General features: G+C 43.6%; 1 protein-coding gene across 1 annotated transcript in view; it reads left to right on the forward strand.

The window, feature by feature from the left end:
• grin3a (glutamate receptor, ionotropic, N-methyl-D-aspartate 3A) overlaps positions 1-20,289 on the forward strand; it is a 29,068-nt gene extending 8,779 nt beyond the window's left edge. Inside the window, exons 3-10 of the mRNA XM_029168730.3 lie at positions 6,509-7,172; positions 7,876-8,259; positions 9,082-9,227; positions 10,638-10,753; positions 12,793-12,944; positions 14,817-14,978; positions 15,145-15,215; positions 18,551-20,289. Of these exons, the coding sequence (XP_029024563.1) occupies positions 6,509-7,172; positions 7,876-8,259; positions 9,082-9,227; positions 10,638-10,753; positions 12,793-12,944; positions 14,817-14,978; positions 15,145-15,215; positions 18,551-19,088 (2,233 nt within the window). The 3' untranslated portion in view covers positions 19,089-20,289. The remainder of the gene's footprint in view (positions 1-6,508; positions 7,173-7,875; positions 8,260-9,081; positions 9,228-10,637; positions 10,754-12,792; positions 12,945-14,816; positions 14,979-15,144; positions 15,216-18,550) is intronic.
• The last annotated feature ends 1,166 nt before the right edge of the window (positions 20,290-21,455 follow it).

Consider the following 21,455-nt stretch of genomic DNA (forward strand, 5'->3'; position numbering starts at 1 on the left):
GAGGTGGTGAAAAAGTAACAGCAATATGCGATGTGTTATAACCAGCTGTGGAGAATGTGGGACAGGATGTATGTGTGCATCCAGCAAAGATAAAGAAAGGTTGTTTTCTTCCTGAAATGTTATTCCATTTCCTTGCAATTGAATTGTGCAGAGCTCTGGGCCTGTGTGGGCCGTTCATGCTACATGGATTAATAGAGGCTGATGTATTGTTCTCTTCCCTATTTCCGCGTGTCTCTCTCAGTTATAAAGATTGGGCATAAATTGAATCAGCATCCTGATCCTGATCATCCTCTATTCCCGTTAACGCTTCTCCCACATGGTAGCAAAGACATTTATGTGTGCACTCTAACATTTTTATTGGTTTCTTTTCTGAGATGATCTTTAATCTGATTGTGGCGCCAGGGTCATATGAGTCACCTGTATCTCATTCCAGATTTATCACAGTTTATGATTCATGCGGTCTGCGAGTGGCTCCCACAGGTTGGAAATTACTTCTGAGTTTCTAGTGGTAACAAAAATAATATTCTGGAAGATAATAGTTGATAATTTTATGTGTTTTTGTCCAATACGTCCAGTCTAGCAAATGCCATTCATCAACAAGCAGCATAAGCACCAGTCCTAAACATTGGGGCTGTTTAGCAATGACAGAGGGCTCAGGGGGTGCAGACACCCTGAGGGGGAGGTAGATATATGAACAGGGTGAGGCTGTGATAAGATGCTGGAGCGGAAGTTCCTCAGAGGAAGAAGCACATATTCTTCAGCCCATATATAGATATTTTGAAAGCAATTTTAACATTTCTCCTCGAGGTAAATGGGCATTTAGACAGGAAGATACATTAAAGCCCGGTTTTATTCTGAACCAGAGCTATTTTCACTACATATTTGTAAGTGCACATGTGGAGTGCACATGTGATGGAGATGGGAAGAGGTTGCATGCTAATTGTTGGTGAGGAGAGAAGATCTCCTCGAACTTTAATCTCGGGTCATAATGTTGGAATCACAAAAGCAGACACTAAAATACAAATGGGATGTTAAAGACAAGTATGGATCAATTCATCTCATCCTACAGTGGAATAACCTTAAACACGCGGTCAGTAGAAAACTCTGGGGGCCGGGGTTAATAATGAAGCATGTGTGATTCCATTAAAACAACAGCTCTTTGAAAAGGGTCAAAACCGATTTTTAACCGATCGTTGACAAAACAACCTCGGGAAATATTTAAGAATGAAGGGACACTCAGATAAATGAGCTAAATGATTGGCTAAATGAGGAATCTGTGGCTTTGTTTCAGAATAAAAAGCTGCTACTGTAAACAACTTACAAACTTTATTCAAACACACACTTAAATATAACCTTTTTTATAAAGCAGTTTCTGAATGTTTGTCTGTCAGATTGAGTTGTGCTTCTTTCAGCGATGACATGATGCATGTGGGTCTCGGCTGTTGCAGGATGCCTGGACAGCCTCGTACTCCTCCATACAGTGTAACTTGTCGACGCTGAACTAACCACAAATATCTGTCACTGTGCTGAAGAACTCGCTGTCTTCTAAATAATCTACAGCAGGACCTCCAGCCATTGAATATTAGTGCTGTCCACTTATGCGAAGAAAAAACAATGGCAGACAGAAAAGTTGCACTCCAGACGTCTGACCCCGCCCCCTCGCATTGTGGCCCCGCCCATCTCAGCCCCCCCCCAATGGTCAACCCCATTGTAAACCAGTAAAATATCGCTTTAAGTCCCTTTTAAGTTCTCACTCACTAACTCACTCACTCACTCACTCACTCACTCACTCACTCACTCACTCACTCACTCACTCACTCACTCACTCAGCACACATTGTTATTATTGAGGATCTTCACCTCTAAACCAAGCAGTGCTCATTTTTCTACCTGTTACTAACTAACCTCCAAAGTAGCACAGCGTTAGTGCAGCAGAGAATGTCACAGAATCAATTAAAGTGCAATTAGAAAATCGTTAATCAACCGACCTGACGCTAAGAGGCTGTGTGACTTCGACTGTGCTGCTCCTGTATTTACGCATGCAGAAATGAAATGAGGCATGTCTCTACTCAGACACACACGGATTAATCAATAAGCAAATAATGAAAAATAATAAAAGATTAAAACACATCCCTTTTAAGCTTTACAGTCGCTTGTAAATAGACTTGGGTCTTATTTATACTGAAATATTTATACTGAAATAACATTCCCTTCCTGTGGCTCATTCAATTTAAGGTAAAACCCAGGAGAACAAGCATTCATAATCCAAAGCCCAGCTTATTCCCACCACACACACACTCGCTGTTTACAAAGATCATTTTCAGACGCGTGTGTTGCAGTGACAGGGGACACCTCTGTTTTGTCAAACCACGATATCGGAACTTAGCGGATGAGTTGACCCAGAGGGAAACGTTGTCACCACAACAGCGTTGATGCCAGAGACAATGTGACAGACGAGGAGCAGAGGGGTTGTAGCCGGACATCCCTTCAGGGCGATCTATTGCATTATGATTATGGACTTATGGCTTCCGCACAGTCGCCGGCAAAGCAATCAACCACTCACTCAGGGAAATACAAACTACATAGTGTGGTTTTTCATCAGCTGGAGTGTTGTAGAGAGTTATGACAATGGACACACAATGTGATAGAACTGAACTGGCTCCACTGTGAAAAACAAGCTGAAATAATATGCATTAACCGATTTTACGCACAGCGACGGGAAGTGCAGGTAAAGGACTGATTAAAATGGATTTAGAGAGCAGGTGTCTGCTGTTCTGGAGGAGGTCAAAGTCCTGTTTTCTTCCCTGGATGAGTACAGTAAGGTATGAAACACACCGTCCCCTGAAAAGAGTCATTCAGAGCTAATATAGATTGCATAGATTGCATAGATTGAACTCAACTTGTTTCTAAAGCTGCAGTTTTAAATTGCTGCAGTAAAAACTTACCACTGTCATATTTCTGAACGTTCCCCTCTTCAAACAGGACAGTGGGACTCGTTTAAGCATTCTTTAATGATTTTGCGTGTGTTTTTACACAAGCAGCTTTTCTTTCCACCCGGGGATGAAGAGCTGTTCAGCCACTTGTGCTGTGAGGAAGTCAAAGTTGTGCTGTGAGAAACGGGTCTGAGCGCATCCCGTCATTCCTACTACCGGGCAAAACGTTCAGCATCGCAAAGGCAAATTTGCTCAGCGTGTTGAGAATTTTAATAGACTAGAAATACCGACATAAATAATGCATGGATGGAAAATGAAACAGAAATTAATGTAATAATAGTAAAAGTTCCATTATGAGAAATCAGATGATTATTCTTCATTATTACCAATAGGGTTAATCAGTGGCTGCTGGCGGTTCTGCTCGGTTTATACTCGATTTGTTCATTATTACTTTCATTCTCATCTGTCTTGGTTTGCTTTCTCAGGCTTTGATCCAAGCGGGGTCACGAAGGCCGCGCCATCATCTTGCCGCTCACATTCCACGTCTTTTCTCTCTATTTACAACTAGATTCCATTTTCCCGGCGTCCGTCGAGCTGCACGTCTTGGTCATTCACTTGCTGGCTCCTATGGGAAAAGCCTTACAATGTACATCACTTAGCATTATGTTGCGGGAATAGCCTCGGGCCACTGGAGTGTCCTGTATATGGTGCAGCGCGGTTTTACAGGAACTCTGGGTCCTGGTACGTGCAAGAATTAATAAATCTATTTTTCAAAAGAAAGGCCCAACATAAATTTTACACAAAGACTATAAAAATGTAATGGACGGTTGCATACAGTAGTGTACATATGGTGCCGACGGCTCAGAGCGGGTCTGTCCTGTGTGTCTGTGTGTCACTGCTCACTTGTCCATCAGTATTTCCAGTTGTTAGACGACATTACATTTTAACCAAAGACTAAAAGCCTGCGAGTCAGAAACTGTACAATATGTTGGTGGCAATTAAATACAGCTTCTAACCTCGGGAGGTGCCGATATAAAAGCTCAAGGACCTGTTTTAGCAATTTAAAAAGATCTACTGTAGGAGGAATTGTTGTTTTACCACCAGATACAATCCGTCTTCATAAAAATCATCTCTGAAGTGATACACATCCACGGAAATCAAGGGCAGTATCCTGAATGAGGCAGCCGAGCTATGAAGATACAAAATGCTATATAATAAATGTCCCCTCTGAGGCTTGTGTTCCCTGAGCTGATGTAAGTAAAACACTCTCTGCTTTAACAAGGAGAAATGCTGTTGGCAGAGCTTTTATGTGGCTAAAATGGCAGCGGCCCTTATTTCACTATCTCATGGCATTAAAAGAAGATGTTTTCATGCCTGAAAGCAACAAGCAATGAGGTTGATCACTGTAAGACACACGGCTTCAGATGCGTTTCTTCATTACGAGTTCCTGACTGTGACACAAACGCTGGATCGGGTCAGAACACGGACGGGGCTGCTTTGACTCTCAGCGTTGCTTCAGTATGTATGTCTATATTACTGTCATCACCTTGTTTAATTAACCTTCAAGCAAAATCTCAGTTCCTAATTTTGATTCTGTTGCCTGAATATCTTTTATTTCTTTATGTAAATAGATTTGGTTGCTTGGTTTTAAAGAGTTCTTGTTGACAAAGCACAAATGCAAGGCACAAATCTACGCCCCGCCCACGGCCTCTGCTTTACTTGGACAGTGGAGCTAATGCAGACCTGAAAACATCATGAAATATTAAAGACAGATCAGACCTGTGCCTCAGTTTATTTGCTCCTAACTGGTCTGATTAGAGGAATTCAATAGTTTATCGAGCGCTCCCAATCAGAATTAAGCCCAGATGTAATAGAGATCACCGGGTTCTGTTCTGGATCAGCGACTGAAGTACTGGAGCAGCACTTTGAATTCAGTCAGTGTCCTGTGCTTCTACCAGCCGGTTCCCTGCAGGAGGAGGAAAAAACAGGCTCCATCAAAGCCTCGACCTGAGAAAATCAACGAGCACAATCATGGATAGCGCCCGTGTGGTTTCTGTTGCAGCGCGTCATGTTTGTTGTGCTACTGTTGCCGGTGACCTTTGAGTGAAGATACCTTCTCTGTCTTTTTCCGAGAAGCAACGTTCAACTGCAGGCAAAATCGTAAAACTCGAGTCCTCGCACACGCACGATTCCACCTACGTGTTTATTTCCAGCCGACAGAAGCTGTGGATTTCAGCCACGAAACACCGTCGATGTCGCGTCTCAACATGAAACATTAGCTATTAAAACTCCTAACCTTTAGCTGAAACGCGACGTTCGGCTCTTTAGCGTGTAACGCGAGCGAGCGCCGGGCAGGATGTCACATCCATTGTGCGACGAGGAGAGAGACACACTCCCCAAGTAGCTTCACATCTACAAGACACTGACCTTCAGATCGACTAGTTGAGCTGTCAGGTTGCCTTAAAACCTGCTAACAGAGAAAGGCAGACAGGGTGCGGTGGGAATGAGGTTTCTGCAGGGCACGGTGGCAGGAAGAGGGATATTTTGGGACCAATGACATTATTTACATCATGTCCTCCCGAAGGCACGATGTACCTCAGACGTGTGAATCCACCTGCCCAGGGTGGAAACCCGCATCCTCTCCGAAGTCAAACTTGGCTCCGGTGTAAGTGTGTCTTTTCCTGTGTGTGGGTGGGAATGTGCGCATCAGCTCCAGTATCTGACACTCGGAGACAGCCAGCAGCATGGCTCAGTGAGTGAGGGAGTGTGATCACTGGACTGTGGTGCTGGCTGGCACACACGCACGCACGCACACAAACACGCACGCACGCACACACACACACACACACACACACACACACACGGACATGCGCACACGCACGCACAGACACACGCACGCACACACGCACGCACGCACGCACACACACACACACACGCACACAGACATGCGCACACACACCCATGCACGCACGCACACACACACACACACGCACACGGACATGCGCACACGCACGCACACACACACTGGACAGCCACAGAGCCCAGAGTAACAGAGTGTGCTGTGCTTGTGTTAAATCAGGAGTAAATCATAATATTACATTTAAGTCTCTAAAATCCTGAAGAAATCCTGACAACTGACACATGGACAAAATATCAAGCTGGAAGAAAATATATTTAACTGCAGTTGATATAATATATTAATAGAGGACTTGAGCCGGCTTCCTGATCATTACCATAAAACGTCTCTGTGTGTAGCTCTCGCAGCACTAGTCATCTGTAGCTTGTGAAACAACTTGTGGTTCTGGAACTGGGCCTCCGGACCAGACCAGATCAGTGGCTCAGCAAAGCATGAACTCACACTTGACTGCTGCTGTTCTGCACTTGTTATGAAGCTCAGTGTTTGCTACTCTGAAAAACTCATTTGTAATTTTAGGTTATTTTTTCATCATTTGTATTTATGCTTTTTCGAGGGATGAACCTGAAATAAAGGAAACACTGTGAGGTTATTTATTGTGCCACCTCCAACTCATTTGCATCCTTTGTGCCTCCTCCCCCCTTTCCTTTCCTTCCTGTCAGATTTCTATCCAACACATCGTTCGAGGGCCACAGCGGCTTCATATCCAGAGGCAGTCACAGCCAGAAGCTCATCTCAGAAGCCCATCACTACATCTGGTCCCTGCAGCTGGACCCCCTCGGCCAGCCAACCTGGACCCGCCTGGGACGCTGGCGCAGGGGGAGGGTTCTGATGGACCAGGGGGCGTGGCCAAGCCACTTGGGTTCCTTAGGAGGCGACTGGCGCCGCTCCACGCTGCATCTGCGGGTAGTGACTCTGGTGGAGCACCCGTTTGTGTTTACACGGGAGGTGGACGGGGACGGGTTGTGTCCTGCAGGTCAGCTGTGCCTTGACCCGCTCACTAACGAAACTTCACTTTTGGAAGGACTTTTTCAAAACCTCGCAGGACCCAACGGGTCAGTTCCCACTGAGCTGAAGAAGTGTTGCTACGGCTACTGCATCGACCTGCTGGAGAAACTAGCGGAGGACATGGGCTTCACCTTTGACCTCTACATCGTTGGCGATGGGAAGTACGGGGGGTTTAAGAACGGCCGCTGGACGGGCCTGGTGGGAGACCTGCTCAGTGGCGCCGCCCACTTGGCAGTGACTTCATTTAGCATTAACTCCGCCAGAAGCCAGGTCATTGACTTCACGTCTCCCTTCTTCTCCACCAGTCTGGGAATTCTGGTCAGTGTTCCTCCTCTTTTGCTGTCACTGAATCCAGATGTTCTGCTGCTGCTCTCTGTCACTTACCTCAACTCTTCCCTCTTGGTATGCGGGTGGTCAGCAACAACATGCTAGACTTTTATTACTGCAAGCCCTATGTTATTGGATTCTAATGCAATTCCCCACATGGGGCTATACTGATGAGTGTACAGCTTTGTGACTCTGTTACTGCAATTACTATAGGTGGCCTCACCGTCTGACAGCTGTAGTGATGGTGGTAATCACTCTTCCCTCTCTCCCTATCAACGTGCCACTATAGGAGACCATGCCCTGCTTTATTTACAGGCGCTGTCTTTTCTATTATCTGCTCCCCCGTTCCGATTCACGAAAAGCACCTTCACCACTAAGTTTTATTTGAGATAAGGCTGAGGTAGTGACTGGAGCACAGGGTGAACACGTTATGCTCATATTGTCTTGACCAAATAAAATCCTTTTAATGTTTTTAGTGTTAGTTTTTATCTCAGTTCTAAAATATATTCATTTGGAATATATTTCATTTGGAATTTATCATTTGGATAAATATTTATACACATTGTCCAACACTCAAATCCTCTAAAAGGAAAAGCAGCTTCTGCAGATCCACCCCTCATATTGCTTTTCAATAATGTTTGCAATGATAATTCAGTAGTGAAGCTTTGTTACTCTCAATCTTTTCTCTGCTCAGGTCCGCACCCGTGACACAGCTGCCCCCATCGGGGCCTTCATGTGGCCCCTGCACTGGTCCATGTGGCTGGGCATCTTCGTGTCCCTTCACGTCACCGCCATCTTCCTCACGCTGTACGAGTGGCACAGCCCGTTCGGCATGACGCCGCGCGGGCGCAACCGCGACCGCGTCTTCTCCTTCTCCTCGGCGCTCAACGTGTGCTACGCCATCCTCTTCGGGAGGACGGTCGCCATCAAGCCGCCCAAGTGCTGGACCGGCCGCCTGCTGATGAACCTCTGGGCCATCTTCTGTTTGTTCTGTCTGTCGACCTACACTGCGAACCTGGCTGCCGTCATGGTCGGGGAGAAGACGTACGAACAGCTGTCAGGGATACACGACCCAAAGGTACGAAAGTGGCGCCAGCTCCACTGAAAGGCTAAACCTTCTTATTTTGATCCACTACTGTCTCTCTAAACTTTACATTTTTGGTTCTAGCTTGGGGGAGTTGGTCAATCTGTGTCTACCTACAGTATATCATGTTTTTTTGATGTCAGACAGTTCAATTCATGGAGTTTGTGATTTTGGTTGATCTGTTTCTGCCAGTCGTGTGACCTACACTGAAGAAAAGGCTTGGCATCATCCACGGGACACTTTTAGCTAAAAATAGAAGATAGAATTTCATAAAAATGACAATATATGTTGGCTTTACTTTTGTACTCAATGTTTCTGACTGCTTCAGCTCACTTTAGGCAACATTTGCATTAAGTTTTTTAAGGTCTAATTTAATCTAATAGTCTTTGAAAACATGGTTGTTTTACTTCCTCTCAAGCTTCCAGAACGATGACTAATGGTTTGTTGGTGAATTTCTCTTTCAAAATGTCCTTGATGGACACTTAAGAAAAGTGCAGGCCAGCAGATTGGGTATCTGTTCCTACTTTTAAAAGGACACCAAACTTTAAATCTGTAAATGCTGCACAATGTTCTAAATGCAATTAAGAGGAAGGTGATTAATTCCTTTTCATCAACTCTCTGAATCACACAAGTACAGGAGTACTGAGTGGCTTCGTAACTAATGGAAAACAAAAACAAATTATTTAGTTTTCCATCAGTGCTCCTTTAACACGTGAGATTTGAAACTGACAATTAACAGAAACGCACCTCTAACTGAAAAATATGAATATGAGTGAAGTACTGTGACGCCCTGGATTTTTTGATTCTCTCCTGCAGTTGCACCATCCCTCTCAGGGATTCCGCTTTGCTACAGTGAGAGAAAGCAGCGCAGAGGACTACGTCAAAAAGAGTTTCCCCGAGATGCACGAGTACATGAGACGATACAACGTCCCAGCGACGCCAGACGGCATACATAATCTCAAGTAGGACACTCCTACTGTATGTGTAGATACAGTTGATTAACATACCTGTCTTTGCTAAATCAGGGACTATCCAATCATCTCTCCTGTGAATCTTTCAATCTGTGTGTATTTACGCAAAAAGACCCCGAATGATGTGTCAGAGTCCACATTCTAGAAGACAAACACACTGCATCCCTGTTGCTGTCTTTCCGCATTGCTAGCCTGCCTGTTTGCATTCACACCTCAACCTCCTCTTTACCCTGTCATCCTAAGCTGCTTCAACATTCAACTGGCATCCCAATGGAGCAAAGCAGAATCTAGCCAGAAAAGGCAGCTCGAGTGCAGGTCGGGCCTGAGTAGGACACAATTTAAATGGGTGGAACAAGATATTTATTTATTTTTCACTGGAGCTTGTAAAATGCTGATTAGATGGTTCAATGGAAAATGTCATCTTTATAAAAATGCACCCCAGGAACAAGAGCGGATAAGTGTGGTGTGGTGTAACTTTGAACACTCCTCTGGGTTTACTACCCAAGGTACCTGCCATTACTTATCAGTTACATAATGAGGTTCAGTCCAAGTTTGTGTAATTTGGGAAGGGGCTTCACAAAACTCAGTTTAGCCCTAAATGTAAAACTAAAACAGTGGTTGAGCCACGATGTGAAGGCTTTTCTTTCTGAACTTGAGAAAAGTTTGACATGACTTTGCATCAAGTAGAGCTCCATCATTCATACATTCTAGTTTCCATGTACTGCGCTCAGCTTCTTAGTACTGTAGTATAATACTAAGGATAAAGAGGCATGATGCGGTATCTAAGTTATTTGCTCTTAAAAATATCAGATAATTTTAACATGGTGACATAAGCTAAAGCTGATTCAACCTGCAGTAATGATCGTGTGGGTAGAAAACGATAAGGATTTAAAACAGTGCCCTTGATGACAAACAACAAAGGGTCCTTGTATCATTTGTACTAGACCTTAGCTGTCAGCAAAGACTTTTCAGATGATTTGTCAAAACGTCACCTCACCTGCTGCGATCTAATGCGTCACCTCTGTAAACCACACTTCAAATATGTAACTGGCGAAAGGTTGAAGGAAAAAGCGTCAATCATCTTTCACTCATGCTCGTTCTTTAGATTAGAGCTCAAACGTTTAGGTTCAATCCCGACGAATGCACAGTTCTTAATGTTTGTACACTTCATTTTTCGATCGGCAACAGTAATTATTACCCTCGCAAATGCGTTTGCTGCAAACTATTTAATAAACACAGCTGCTTCAGATCAACACGCAAGAAGAAATCTGATGATGATACAAAAGGTCAGAGCAGACAACGCATTTTGAAAATCCCCACAGTTTGTGTGGTTTGAAGTTAATGTGACGTGTGCAGCTTCTTTTACTGCGCTCCCAGTTCACTGTAACATCGTGTTTGCAGAGCTGACCCTCAGAAGCTGGATGCATTCATCATGGACAAGGCGCTGCTGGACTATGAGGTCTCCATAGATGCAGACTGCAAAACACTAACCGTCGGGAAACCCTTTGCAATAGAAGGTAACATGGTGCATAGAGATAAAGTGATGGCAACAGCAGGCACAGCAACAATATTCACAAATATGTTTAGGTTTTTAATTATCACTTGGTTCTAAGAGGTCTTTCTGCATGACTGCTGGCTAACAGCATCAGCGCTTTCAGGCCAGACAATATCAATCACTGGACATTTGCACAGCAGTTAATCTTCCGGCTTTCAAAAGCTTACATTCTTTTCTGTCTACTGTTAATCTCTGGTCCATTTAGCAGGACTCTTCCTCCCGCTGTGAAAATGTTCCCATGGCGGCCGCTTCCATTACAGGCCACCACACTCCCAGATTCCAGTGTTGTTGTTAATTACTTAATGCACCCTTAAGCCTTCAGGATACAATACAGATCAGTCAGGGTGCTTCCTGTTGTGGAAAGGCACTTCTCTCATTGGCTATTGGGGAGTTTGTCACACTCGTACTCTCAAAAAAATAATCAGGCCTAAAACTCAGACTTTATGTAATTTAATCACATGTACATTTTCCATGTCATTTTATCACATAAATAAAGGATTACATAAAGTTAATGCAGTTTTAGACATAAACCTTATGTTTTTGTTCAGATACCTGATGTACAGGTAATGTGGAACTTCACATTAACTTTACATGTAAGTATTTCATCATGGTTATGTTAAATTACATAAAATAACACACAGGTAGGTCATTCCTCATTACATCACTTTGGGAAATTGTATTCTCTGCATCTAACCTATTCCTTGAGTGGAGGTGGAGGTTATTATTTATGAACACATCAATTTATTCATGAAAACATACAAACATACACTACGGTTCAAGTTTGGGGTCACTTAGGAATGTCCCTTTTTTGACAGAAAGGCACTTTTTTTGCAATGGACGATTCAGAAATATACTGTTTACATCACTAATGTGGTAAATGACTATTCTAGCTGCAAATGTCTGTTTTTTGCTGCAATATTTACTTAGGTGTATAGAGGCCCATTCCCAGCAACTGTCACTGCAGTGTAGTAATGGTACAATGTGTCTGCTCATTGCGTCAGAACGCCCAGATTACCAGATTACCTTAACAAATTAACATCCAGATGCCAAAGGCCTGCAATGCTGTGATTGCTGCAAATGGAGGATTCTTTGATGAGAGCAAAGTTTGATGATTAAATAAATTATTATTTCAAATACATACATTATTTTTAACCTTTTCAATGACACTATATTTTTCAATCATTTCACAACTCATGCTGGTAAAAGTTTTTAATGGAAAACACAGAATTGCCCGGGTGACCCCAAACCTTTGAATGGTAGTGTAATTCAGAATTATACTGATAATTATTTATTGCTATTGCTTAATAAATAAAATACCAACTTGTTCAAAAGTGTCACTGTTGCTCAAGTTGGTAAAGCTTTAGTATTAAAAGCAGAAGGTTGTCAGTTCAAGCATAAGAAAACAAAGATTTTGCCAAACGGATAAGTTATCTATGTCTATTCTTATTTCATGTCAGTATTTCCCATAACCATAGACTGCTGAAACAGTTAACGTTAATAAAGTATGTAATTCCTCATTACCTGTACATCAGGTTTTGAACAAAACACAAGCTTTATGTGTAAAATTACATCAACCTAATGTACCAATTGCATAACCCTGCTGACCAACCCGTTTCATAGATTTCAAGTAAAGGTTACTTTATTATTTTTTTTACACATTTTTGCGTTATGTTTGTTTAAAAAAACACATAACCATTTGAAATCCTATTTTTCATGTATATAATACTTAAAACAATTACAAATATGTTTTATTAGGAGCAAGAATCTTTTTTTTTTAGTGTATATGTGGTACATTGCACTGTGTGACATGTACAACCATCAAGTACCTGCTCTTTTTCCCTTTCTCTCTGCTAAACAGCAGTTTCATTCTATTTCTGCACAGCTATAAACCAGCAATAGAATATAATGGCAGTGTGTGATTGTGAAGTGGGACGGCTTTTTGCTGCTGTGATGGAGGAATAATTGCTAAGGAGCCTCCATTGTGCGTGTCGCCTCTCACAGGTTACGGCATCGGCCTTCCTCAGAACTCTCCGCTCACCTCCAACATCTCCGAGCTTGTTAGTCAGTACAAGTCGGACGGCTTCATGGACATGCTGCATGACAAATGGTACAAGGTCGTGCCCTGTGGGAAGCGCAGCTTTGCTGTCACTGAGGTAGGATCACCACCACATGTGACGCATGCATGGTGACTGGGGCGTTTAGACAGTGGCCAAATGCTAAGGCAGCATTCATATAAAGTCCATCAAATGCATCCTGACACGGGTCCTGGATCCTCATTCACTTGTTCCTGCAGGTTACATCTCAGAATACTTCCACTGCACTCCCTCCATGTCCATAATTGCTCCTTTCCTACAAACCCAGGCCCTGGACCCTTCAGCCGCCAACTGTGCCCCCAATAACTCGGGCCCTGTGGTCAATTCCATTCTGCGATCACGCAGCACTTAGCTCTCTTAACAGTCAGGCCATCTCCTTCCACAGCTGTGACTCTGGAATCCTCAAAAGTGACTCTAAGCTCAGTACAGACTGTCTCTCCCCAGTTACTTCACGTCCCCTCTCTGCTTAAACATTATCCTGAAAATTTATTATTTATTTTTTGGCAGGTTTTATTAACTCTGGTCCCCAGCTACAATATGAAGCACTCATGGAGTATCACCTACAGTAAATACACATATATAAATTACTAATGTTCATGAGCGATATCCACTGCTTGTATGCGTACACTTATAAATATATAATGTTAATCAGTTACAACACAAAAGTCAGTTTTGTTTTGGCAAAATGAACAATACATGATATACTGTGATTAATGTGATTTGAGCAGTATATGAATAACTGGCTCAGTTTGGACGTGCTCAGCCTTTTGTAGCAATGCTTTATTTTGATGAATGAGTGCTTTGTCACCAGCAGCTAAATGAGTTGGTCCCGTTTCAACTTCTAAATAACGACACATTCTCCAGGTTTGCTGACATTAAAAAAAGCCAGAATAATCACACATCTATGGACTAAAAGGATAATTTGTAGTTTTTTGCAAGCAATCAGTAAAAACAGGACAGTAGTTTGAATGTTAAGCTCTCTGTTAGAGATGAATAATTATATGTTGTTTAGAGTAAAAGAGCAAGTGTTTCCAAGAGACTTAAATGTGTTTCTCCAAGGAACAACCAGAAGTACCGGATTGGGTTTTAACAACATTTCATTTCCACCTGTTTATGCTCATCTTACTTTTAAAGGATAAACCCACTGATTTATTTGTTACCAGCATTCAAATCTACCCCAGGAGTCTCATGTCGCCACCGTCTGCACTGCCCGACCTCCCCTGAACCTCTTTGGCTGAAATTCCATTACAGCCAACTCACCAAGTCACAATACTGCTCTGACGCCTTTAATCTATGGCGCAGTCTCTTCCAGCGCACTCTCATAATGCAGCCGCCACAGCTGCTGCCGCATCACGGCTGGTCCACGCTCAGCCGTAGGAGGTTCCTATGAGTCGGTGCCTTGGCAGCGCCTGCAGCAAATGCTCAATTAGGAAATGAAGTGTGATATCACATTTGGAAATAGCTACTCGCATATAATTCTGGGAGGTCACTCTCCACACTGACACATTTGCAGAACAGACCGAGTGCGAGTTATGATGCGAGTCAAACTGCTTGTAATTAACCCAGAGTGAGGCCGTTTAAGGAGTTTTCCCAGGACCTGGATTTTTCGATAATGAGAAAATAGCATTAGCAACTCAACACTCATACATTGTAGTTTTTACACTTCTCTGTTGCGCTGGTATCGTGTAATTCGATAACTCAGTTTTGTTTGATTATGTTTAATCTAATAGTTCATCTTTGAGTTAAAGTGGGTGTCATCATACGATTCCCTCCAGACATTGTGAGTTTCTTGAGATAGTAGTTTTGTATGGATGAACAGTCCACCAGGTGATGACTCCAGCCCCAGTTTGGGGTCAATGGGTAAAAATAATCATGACTCTTCATTCTCTGCATACTGTTTATTCCTCCTGCCGTCACTCTGTCTCTCTCCAGACGCTGCAGATGGGTATCAAGCACTTCTCCGGGCTGTTTGTGATGCTCTGCGTGGGCGTGGCCTTATCCTTACTGACCACGATAGCGGAACACATTGTGTACAAGCTGGTGATACCGAGGGTCAAGGAGCCGCGCTTCAAATACTGGCTGCATACGAGCCAGGTACTGAAGAAATAATCACACCACGAATATGCATTCACACAGCTATGAACAAATACACTGACTGCTGAAGGCTGTGTTTAATTTATTAGAAGTCTATTTACTATTTACTATAAAAGGCATTTATGCAAATGAATAAACATGATTTTCTCAATTGCTTGTTTTCTAGAGATTACACCGAGCACTCAACTCAGTCTTCACCGATGACAAACTACCAACTGTTACAAAGCCTGAGAAGAGGTACTTCTATTTTTTACACCATATAATACAAATATTAATGAATGGGATCAATCTAAAGCCAACTGAACATGTCTGGAGCCGGTGTGAGCTCACAAACCTGCCTGAACCAACGCTACGCACTGAAAGCCCAGCTACCAGCGATGAAAGCCGCTCGCTGATAGATGTTGTGCTGGATCCTAGGGTGTGAGCGCGAACCCGCTTCACCGAAGCGGCCGTGAGCCCGTATGCTGCAGCCATTATTCACACTACATTTGCAACGGAGCATTTCCAGCAAGAAGCCACTTTAGCAGCCTTTAACAGCCCATTGGCCAAATTATCAGACTGAGGAAAAGTGACATCAATTAACATCCAAGTGGCAGTTAAGGTGCCCTATTTTAATCAGACGCCAAACAGCACGGGCAGCTCATTATCAGTAAAGGATATGAGGAGAATAATCTGTGTTTGGTGGGTGGGGGTGTAGTAATCCTGCAAAGTCTGAGTCTTTTTTTAAATATTGCATAGGTAAACTTTGTCCAGACGCTGTGACATCAAACTGTTTGTGGATCTTTGTGCATGGGCTTCATATTAGTGAAGTTTTCCTTATACCTCTATAGTAAATATAGTAAATCCTCCATGCCATCTTTCCTTTTATAACATTTTATATATAGTTTACACATCTCTGTCTGTCTCTGCAGAGGGGATGCTCAGGTGGAGGGATTAAATACGCAGAATAATTATGAAGCAAAGGCCATGTGAGGGATGCCTGTGGCAATGAGGATAGATTACCTACTTCTGCATAATCACACTCATCCTGTCAAGCCCTACTTCACTGGGCCTGTCAAAGAGTCAGGGCTTATTACTGTCACACTGTCAGTGTCCTAAAGAAACGCACTGTATGTTTCAAGTCCTGCGCTGACGTTATGTGGATTGATATTTAGTTTCTCTCTGCTTTGGCATCAGTAGCACTAGAGTTCATCCTGTGAATCCGTTTTGTATACGTTTCTTTTACATCAGCATCAGTGAATTTAAACAGGCTAAAATGGCCATTTAGCACTGAGCTCATTTCATTCCCTTCACTTTCATGCTAACAAGGATGTAAAAAAAGGCAAGTGCATCGGAGACAGCGAGTGGCAGTGGCTCTAATACCCCGAAACGCTGTCTGATGGCCAATTAAGATTATGTGATTTACTATCAAACTCAGTATTAAGGTCAAGGAGCTCTACAAAAAGCACTTCAACAGTTATCCACACTAAAGCAAGGAAATCTGTCACTTCTATTGTAGATCATTACCACAAGGTACAATTTAAAGTGCCGGGCGCACTCATTGGAATGAGTGGGAGATGGAATATGACCACAGCATACGATCAGCAGATGGTGGTGGATCTAAATCTCGCTTAAGGACATTTTATCAGGATCAATGTTTTCCTGATGCACTTGGGTCGTGTGTTTTGAATGGCAACACTTAATGTTCTCTGTTTTCACTGGGTGACAAAGGAAAAGGAAAGGCTGATTATAAGCGCAAATTTGATTTCTTTCTCACAATGTAGACTGCTTAGTAGAAATGATAGCAATCACGCATCATGGCAGGAATGAAAATAATGAGCAGGTTCATTGATTCTGATTTTTTGGAAAAGAAAAAGATCTAAGTGGCTTTGAAAGTGGCTCCATTGTTGAAACATGACCGGCTGATGTTTGAGTCAAACACTAAAAACCACAGAATGATTTATGTTTTGGAAGGAGGAGGTTCAACTTTTGTCATCCACCAGTATGTTATGAATTTAGGCAGTGATTTCAAATTCTGACTTACGTTTCACTAGTAGGTCATTTTTTCATGCTGTATAGCAAAATGATCTATAGCAAGCAGTGCCTCTAAAGAACAAGAAGGGTAATGATCACGCTGCTTCACAACTAAGAGATGTGATTATGATAACCTCGCTCACTTTCATTCCAGCTGTGATGTCAGCACAGGTGCCGCCTTATCAAAATGTCCATATTAATTTTAAGAAGAAACTCTTTTCATGCTCACATATTCTGATGTCTCATCCTTGAGCTTAAGGTCTCTTTTGATGTCAGGAGTAGCTCATTAAATTCTTCTTGTCACTTTTAGATCCTTTAAAGAAGTGGGATTTCAGACTCAGTTCTTCAGTTGGGCTGCAGGAACTTGCTTCGCTGCTCTTTTAATGAAATCCTAATCGAAACTAAAAACTACATTTGGTTCATTCCTTCATGAAGTTTAAATTATAGCAACATTACGGTTGACGGGGAGCAAAATTCATTGTACTGGTGCGTTTTCATTTTCAGTGGATGCGGAAGCGCTAGGTAATGGTGTATGCTTTGTGCCATAATATTACCATTAAGATCTAATAGTAATATGTTTGCTAGGACATCTTATGAATATGAATTTTCAAAATGCAGCTTTTGGTTCTTTCTTTCTTTTATTTCTGGCCTTAGACTTATGCAGATGTGACTGTATGATGTTGTAGCTAGGACGAGCTCCAGATCAGCAGGACCCTAGCCGTGTTCAGGACGATATTATGGACCTATACTGTACATACTGTAAGGATATTATAGGTTTTTGGGTAAACATCTGCGTTAGCGACATATTTAAGGATTATTCCGTATGTTTAGTGTAACATGGCTTGATTGTGAGGCCTACGTGCCGCCGATTTGCTTTGAGACACAGTTTCTCTGTGGTTCGCGTTTCCTGTGTGGGAGCACACGTCAGGTGATTATGCAGAATGTACGGCTGCAGAACAAGGCGTGAGAAACACTGCAAAACGTCCCGTGATTGCGTCTCGCTCGGCTCCCCATTACTCTTTGCTGCAGCGCAAAGAGAAAGGACGTGTTTTCATCCCCGCCTACGAGTGATGTGGGTTTAAGCCCGGAGAGAAGATGACGTCCGTGATGTTGCGTTGAACTGACACTTCACACTTTCAAGCCATGTTACTGCTGCTAGTGCTCATTAGCCTAAAGATGAAGATAGACCTGCAGGATGGATGCGAGAGGTTGGTGGGATCAGTGGAAGGAAATTAATTGGACCGAATTTGACTTCTGCAAGTCAGCCTTAGCGCTAAAGGTCTGTTACATAAGACACTTTCATTAAGATGAGGAAAATGTTATCATTTGTATCAACAATTACTTCATAATGACACTGTTAAAATGTAAGGCCAGTGATTTACACTGTTTTTGGTTGAACCCAAAGAAAACATCAAACATTCTGATTAATCTCAGTGATTTTAGCACACAGCAGCCACAGTGTGATTCCATGTGAGGAGATGCAGTCGGATGATAAACAGCTCTCACACGGGGGGTTCGCCAGAGTTTCCATTTTACATTTGTGCCTGTCTCATCTCCAGGTGCAATGAAGGAAACAATCCGGCAGCGTCGTGGAACCCTGGTGACTCATCCCACTGCAACAGACGCAGGGTTCTGCCGCAGGAAATGCAGAACGACCTGGAACGACCATCCCAGGATCCTGCTTCTTCACTGCCTCATTCTCTTCCCCTGCTGGAGAAGCACCTGCCCATAGTGACCACTTCCAACGGCCGGTCTGACCTACTGGGCCGAGCACTGGGACAAGGACTGGGGCCCGGACAAGGCCCTGCACAGTGCCGGAGCTTTGGTGTGGGTGACTGTGGTCCGGGTCTGGGTACCGGACGGAACACACTTGTTCAGGAGCTGTCAGAACTGGAGGGCCAAATCCAAGTGATCAAGCAGCAGCTGCAGACAGCCTTGAGGAGGAAGAGAGAGCTAGAACAGTACCAGTCAGAAAACCAGCAAGCAAACCAGACTGCGCCCAGTCAGGCCAGTACACACCAGTCCAATCAGTTTGCTCCGTATGCACAGTCCCACCAGCAGACTAACCAACACACGAACACTCTTCCGGAGTTCTGAAGCCTTTCTCATCTCTTCTCTGAGGGACTTGGTGAAACTAGATTCCAAGACGTCCTCCTGCAGGTTCTGGAATAGAATCCACGTCTGGGTTCTCAAGAAGGAAGCGGCGTTCTGCAAACAGGATCCTCTAGGCTCAGGAGATGAAAGCCTGGACTGAGATGTTCTTCAGGGATCAGACCTTGCTGTGGAACATCTCCTGACTGCTGAAACAAGCGCGTGGAGTAAACCAGCAGCAGTGAAGTCGGCATCCTGAAGCGGATCTGTTCCATCTAACCGGCCGCTGTCACTGAGGAGCTGATCTTAACTTCCCTTCTGCCTTTTCCTATTTCTCTTCTCACACCTCTCCCTTCTCTTTAGGCCTTCTCTCGTCAAGCGTACAGATTTGCCTGGTATGATGAAGCTTGACCATAGCTTTGAAGAATCTTTTGTATTTAAGCCTAATTGGCTAATTCACCTGAGTCTTGTGTTCAGACGCGGTGAAATGACCGGAGGTTGAACCCAGCCAGTTAAGTCCTTAAGTCCTCGTGTCTTGCTGAAACCCTTTGGGGGGAGGTGAAGAAATATATCTGCTGATGATTGGTCCATTTTACCATTTGTGTCCTGATGTTCTTGGCCTTTGACAGCATTTAATTTGGCTCAGGGCATCTTTTTCCAGTAAGCCTTTTGCAGGTTGGTGGGCTGTTGTTATGAGTGGAACTAGACTTTTGGCAAGACACCTCTATATTCATGAAGAACATCCTGTGTGTTGTGGATTATGGGACAATACAAATTCTCATGTATGGATCACTGTGTAACGTTGTCCTGCACTTCACGGATGCACTTCTAGTTCCTTAAACAAAGCTGCACCTACAGGTCATCATGTAACTCATCAGAGTTTGACCGATGGTCCAGAGGACGGTTTTGTGTCATAAGGGTTCAGGTTGAACAGAGACCAGTAATACAGCTGCGAGCTCGTTAGCTTTTCTAGTCAGGGATCCAACCGGTGCTCTAGTAATATTGTAAACACAGGACCCTCACTGCGGTATCATTAAAAAGGTAAACGTAAGAAGGTGACCGCTAGTCGAACTCTGACGTGTTATAGATGAACGTTCACAACTGAACACATTGAACAGCCCCTTTGTGATGAGACCTGTTTTCCTGCAACGTTTCGGGTTTGGATGTGTTCTGTAATTAAAGAATTACCTCTATTCTTTGCACTTACTTCAGCCGACGTCTTTCTTCCTTAGCGACACTCAGAATGCGGCCGCCGTAGTGTTCGTACCCTGTTCTGAGCTGAACCCCTCGGAAGCGCTTTTGATCGTCACGCCTCCGTACCCTGAGACTATTTTTCTACAACGCTAAATGTCACACATGTCTAAATGCCAAGTGACTCAAATCAAGACCAGAAGCTTAATCAGCAGAATACCACTAGGAATGTGATGTCATGTCTTGAGGATTGTTTTCTTTTTAGAGTTGACCATTTAGATTCACCTGCAGTTACTAACGCTCCAAATAGACTCCATTATGGCTCAGAATTCACCCCGCCAACCGCTGCCTTCCTTAAACCAAATTTTCTCCGTGCACTATTCTTTACTCATATAGCTGGGGGACAGCAATTTGAACAGGGAGACATACTCAGAATGGCAACCAATGACATTTTATAAACACATGGCTTGGTCAAATGCTGCCAAATGCACGCACACACATCCACAAACAGCCCCTATCTATTTAGCCCGCGTGTCTGCAGGGTAAGCGTGGGCTGTCGAAGCTGAAATGAATACCTGACAGAGCAAAAAGACGAGTGCACAGGCTGAGCCGTCAGCTTTCTTTGTGCCTGCCTCGCTCAGCGGCGGCATAAACATCACTGATGTCCGTGCGGCCGTAACAGGATGAATCAACAGCGCATCTGAATAAGGCTTTAGTGTGTCTGTGCTCATTCCAGTCACTCGTCTGGGTAACGTGTGCAGCTGGACTAGTGTGGAGTGAGGAGGAAGGGGTGCTGCGGTATCTGGCTGATGTTAAGATGCAGCAGATCCTTCAAGTTCTGTAGGTTGTTTGATCAGCACACGCTGCAGATGCTTCACTGAATAAGATCTTGGAGAACTTGGAGTCTAAGACCACCCCTTAAATCCTTTGTTGTGCTCCTTAAACCATCCTGAAGCTGGTCTGTATCGATGCTTACAGACCATGAACCGACCACACGTATGGCCGACCCGAGGATTCCCACCAGATTCCCAGCAGCTTCCTCCCGTCCTGATGTCACACGTTCCTCAGGTAAGCAATCACATGCAGCCTTCATAAACAAGTCAACCCCAAAGATAAAATGTGGGAGTCCATTCGACATGTGTGGTTATACTGTAGCTTTAAAATGAAAAACATGAGAACAAA

The sequence above is a fragment of the Betta splendens genome, chromosome 12 (genome assembly GCF_900634795.4).
Source record: "Betta splendens chromosome 12, fBetSpl5.4, whole genome shotgun sequence".
In the NCBI taxonomy this organism is placed as follows: domain Eukaryota; kingdom Metazoa; phylum Chordata; class Actinopteri; order Anabantiformes; family Osphronemidae; genus Betta; species Betta splendens.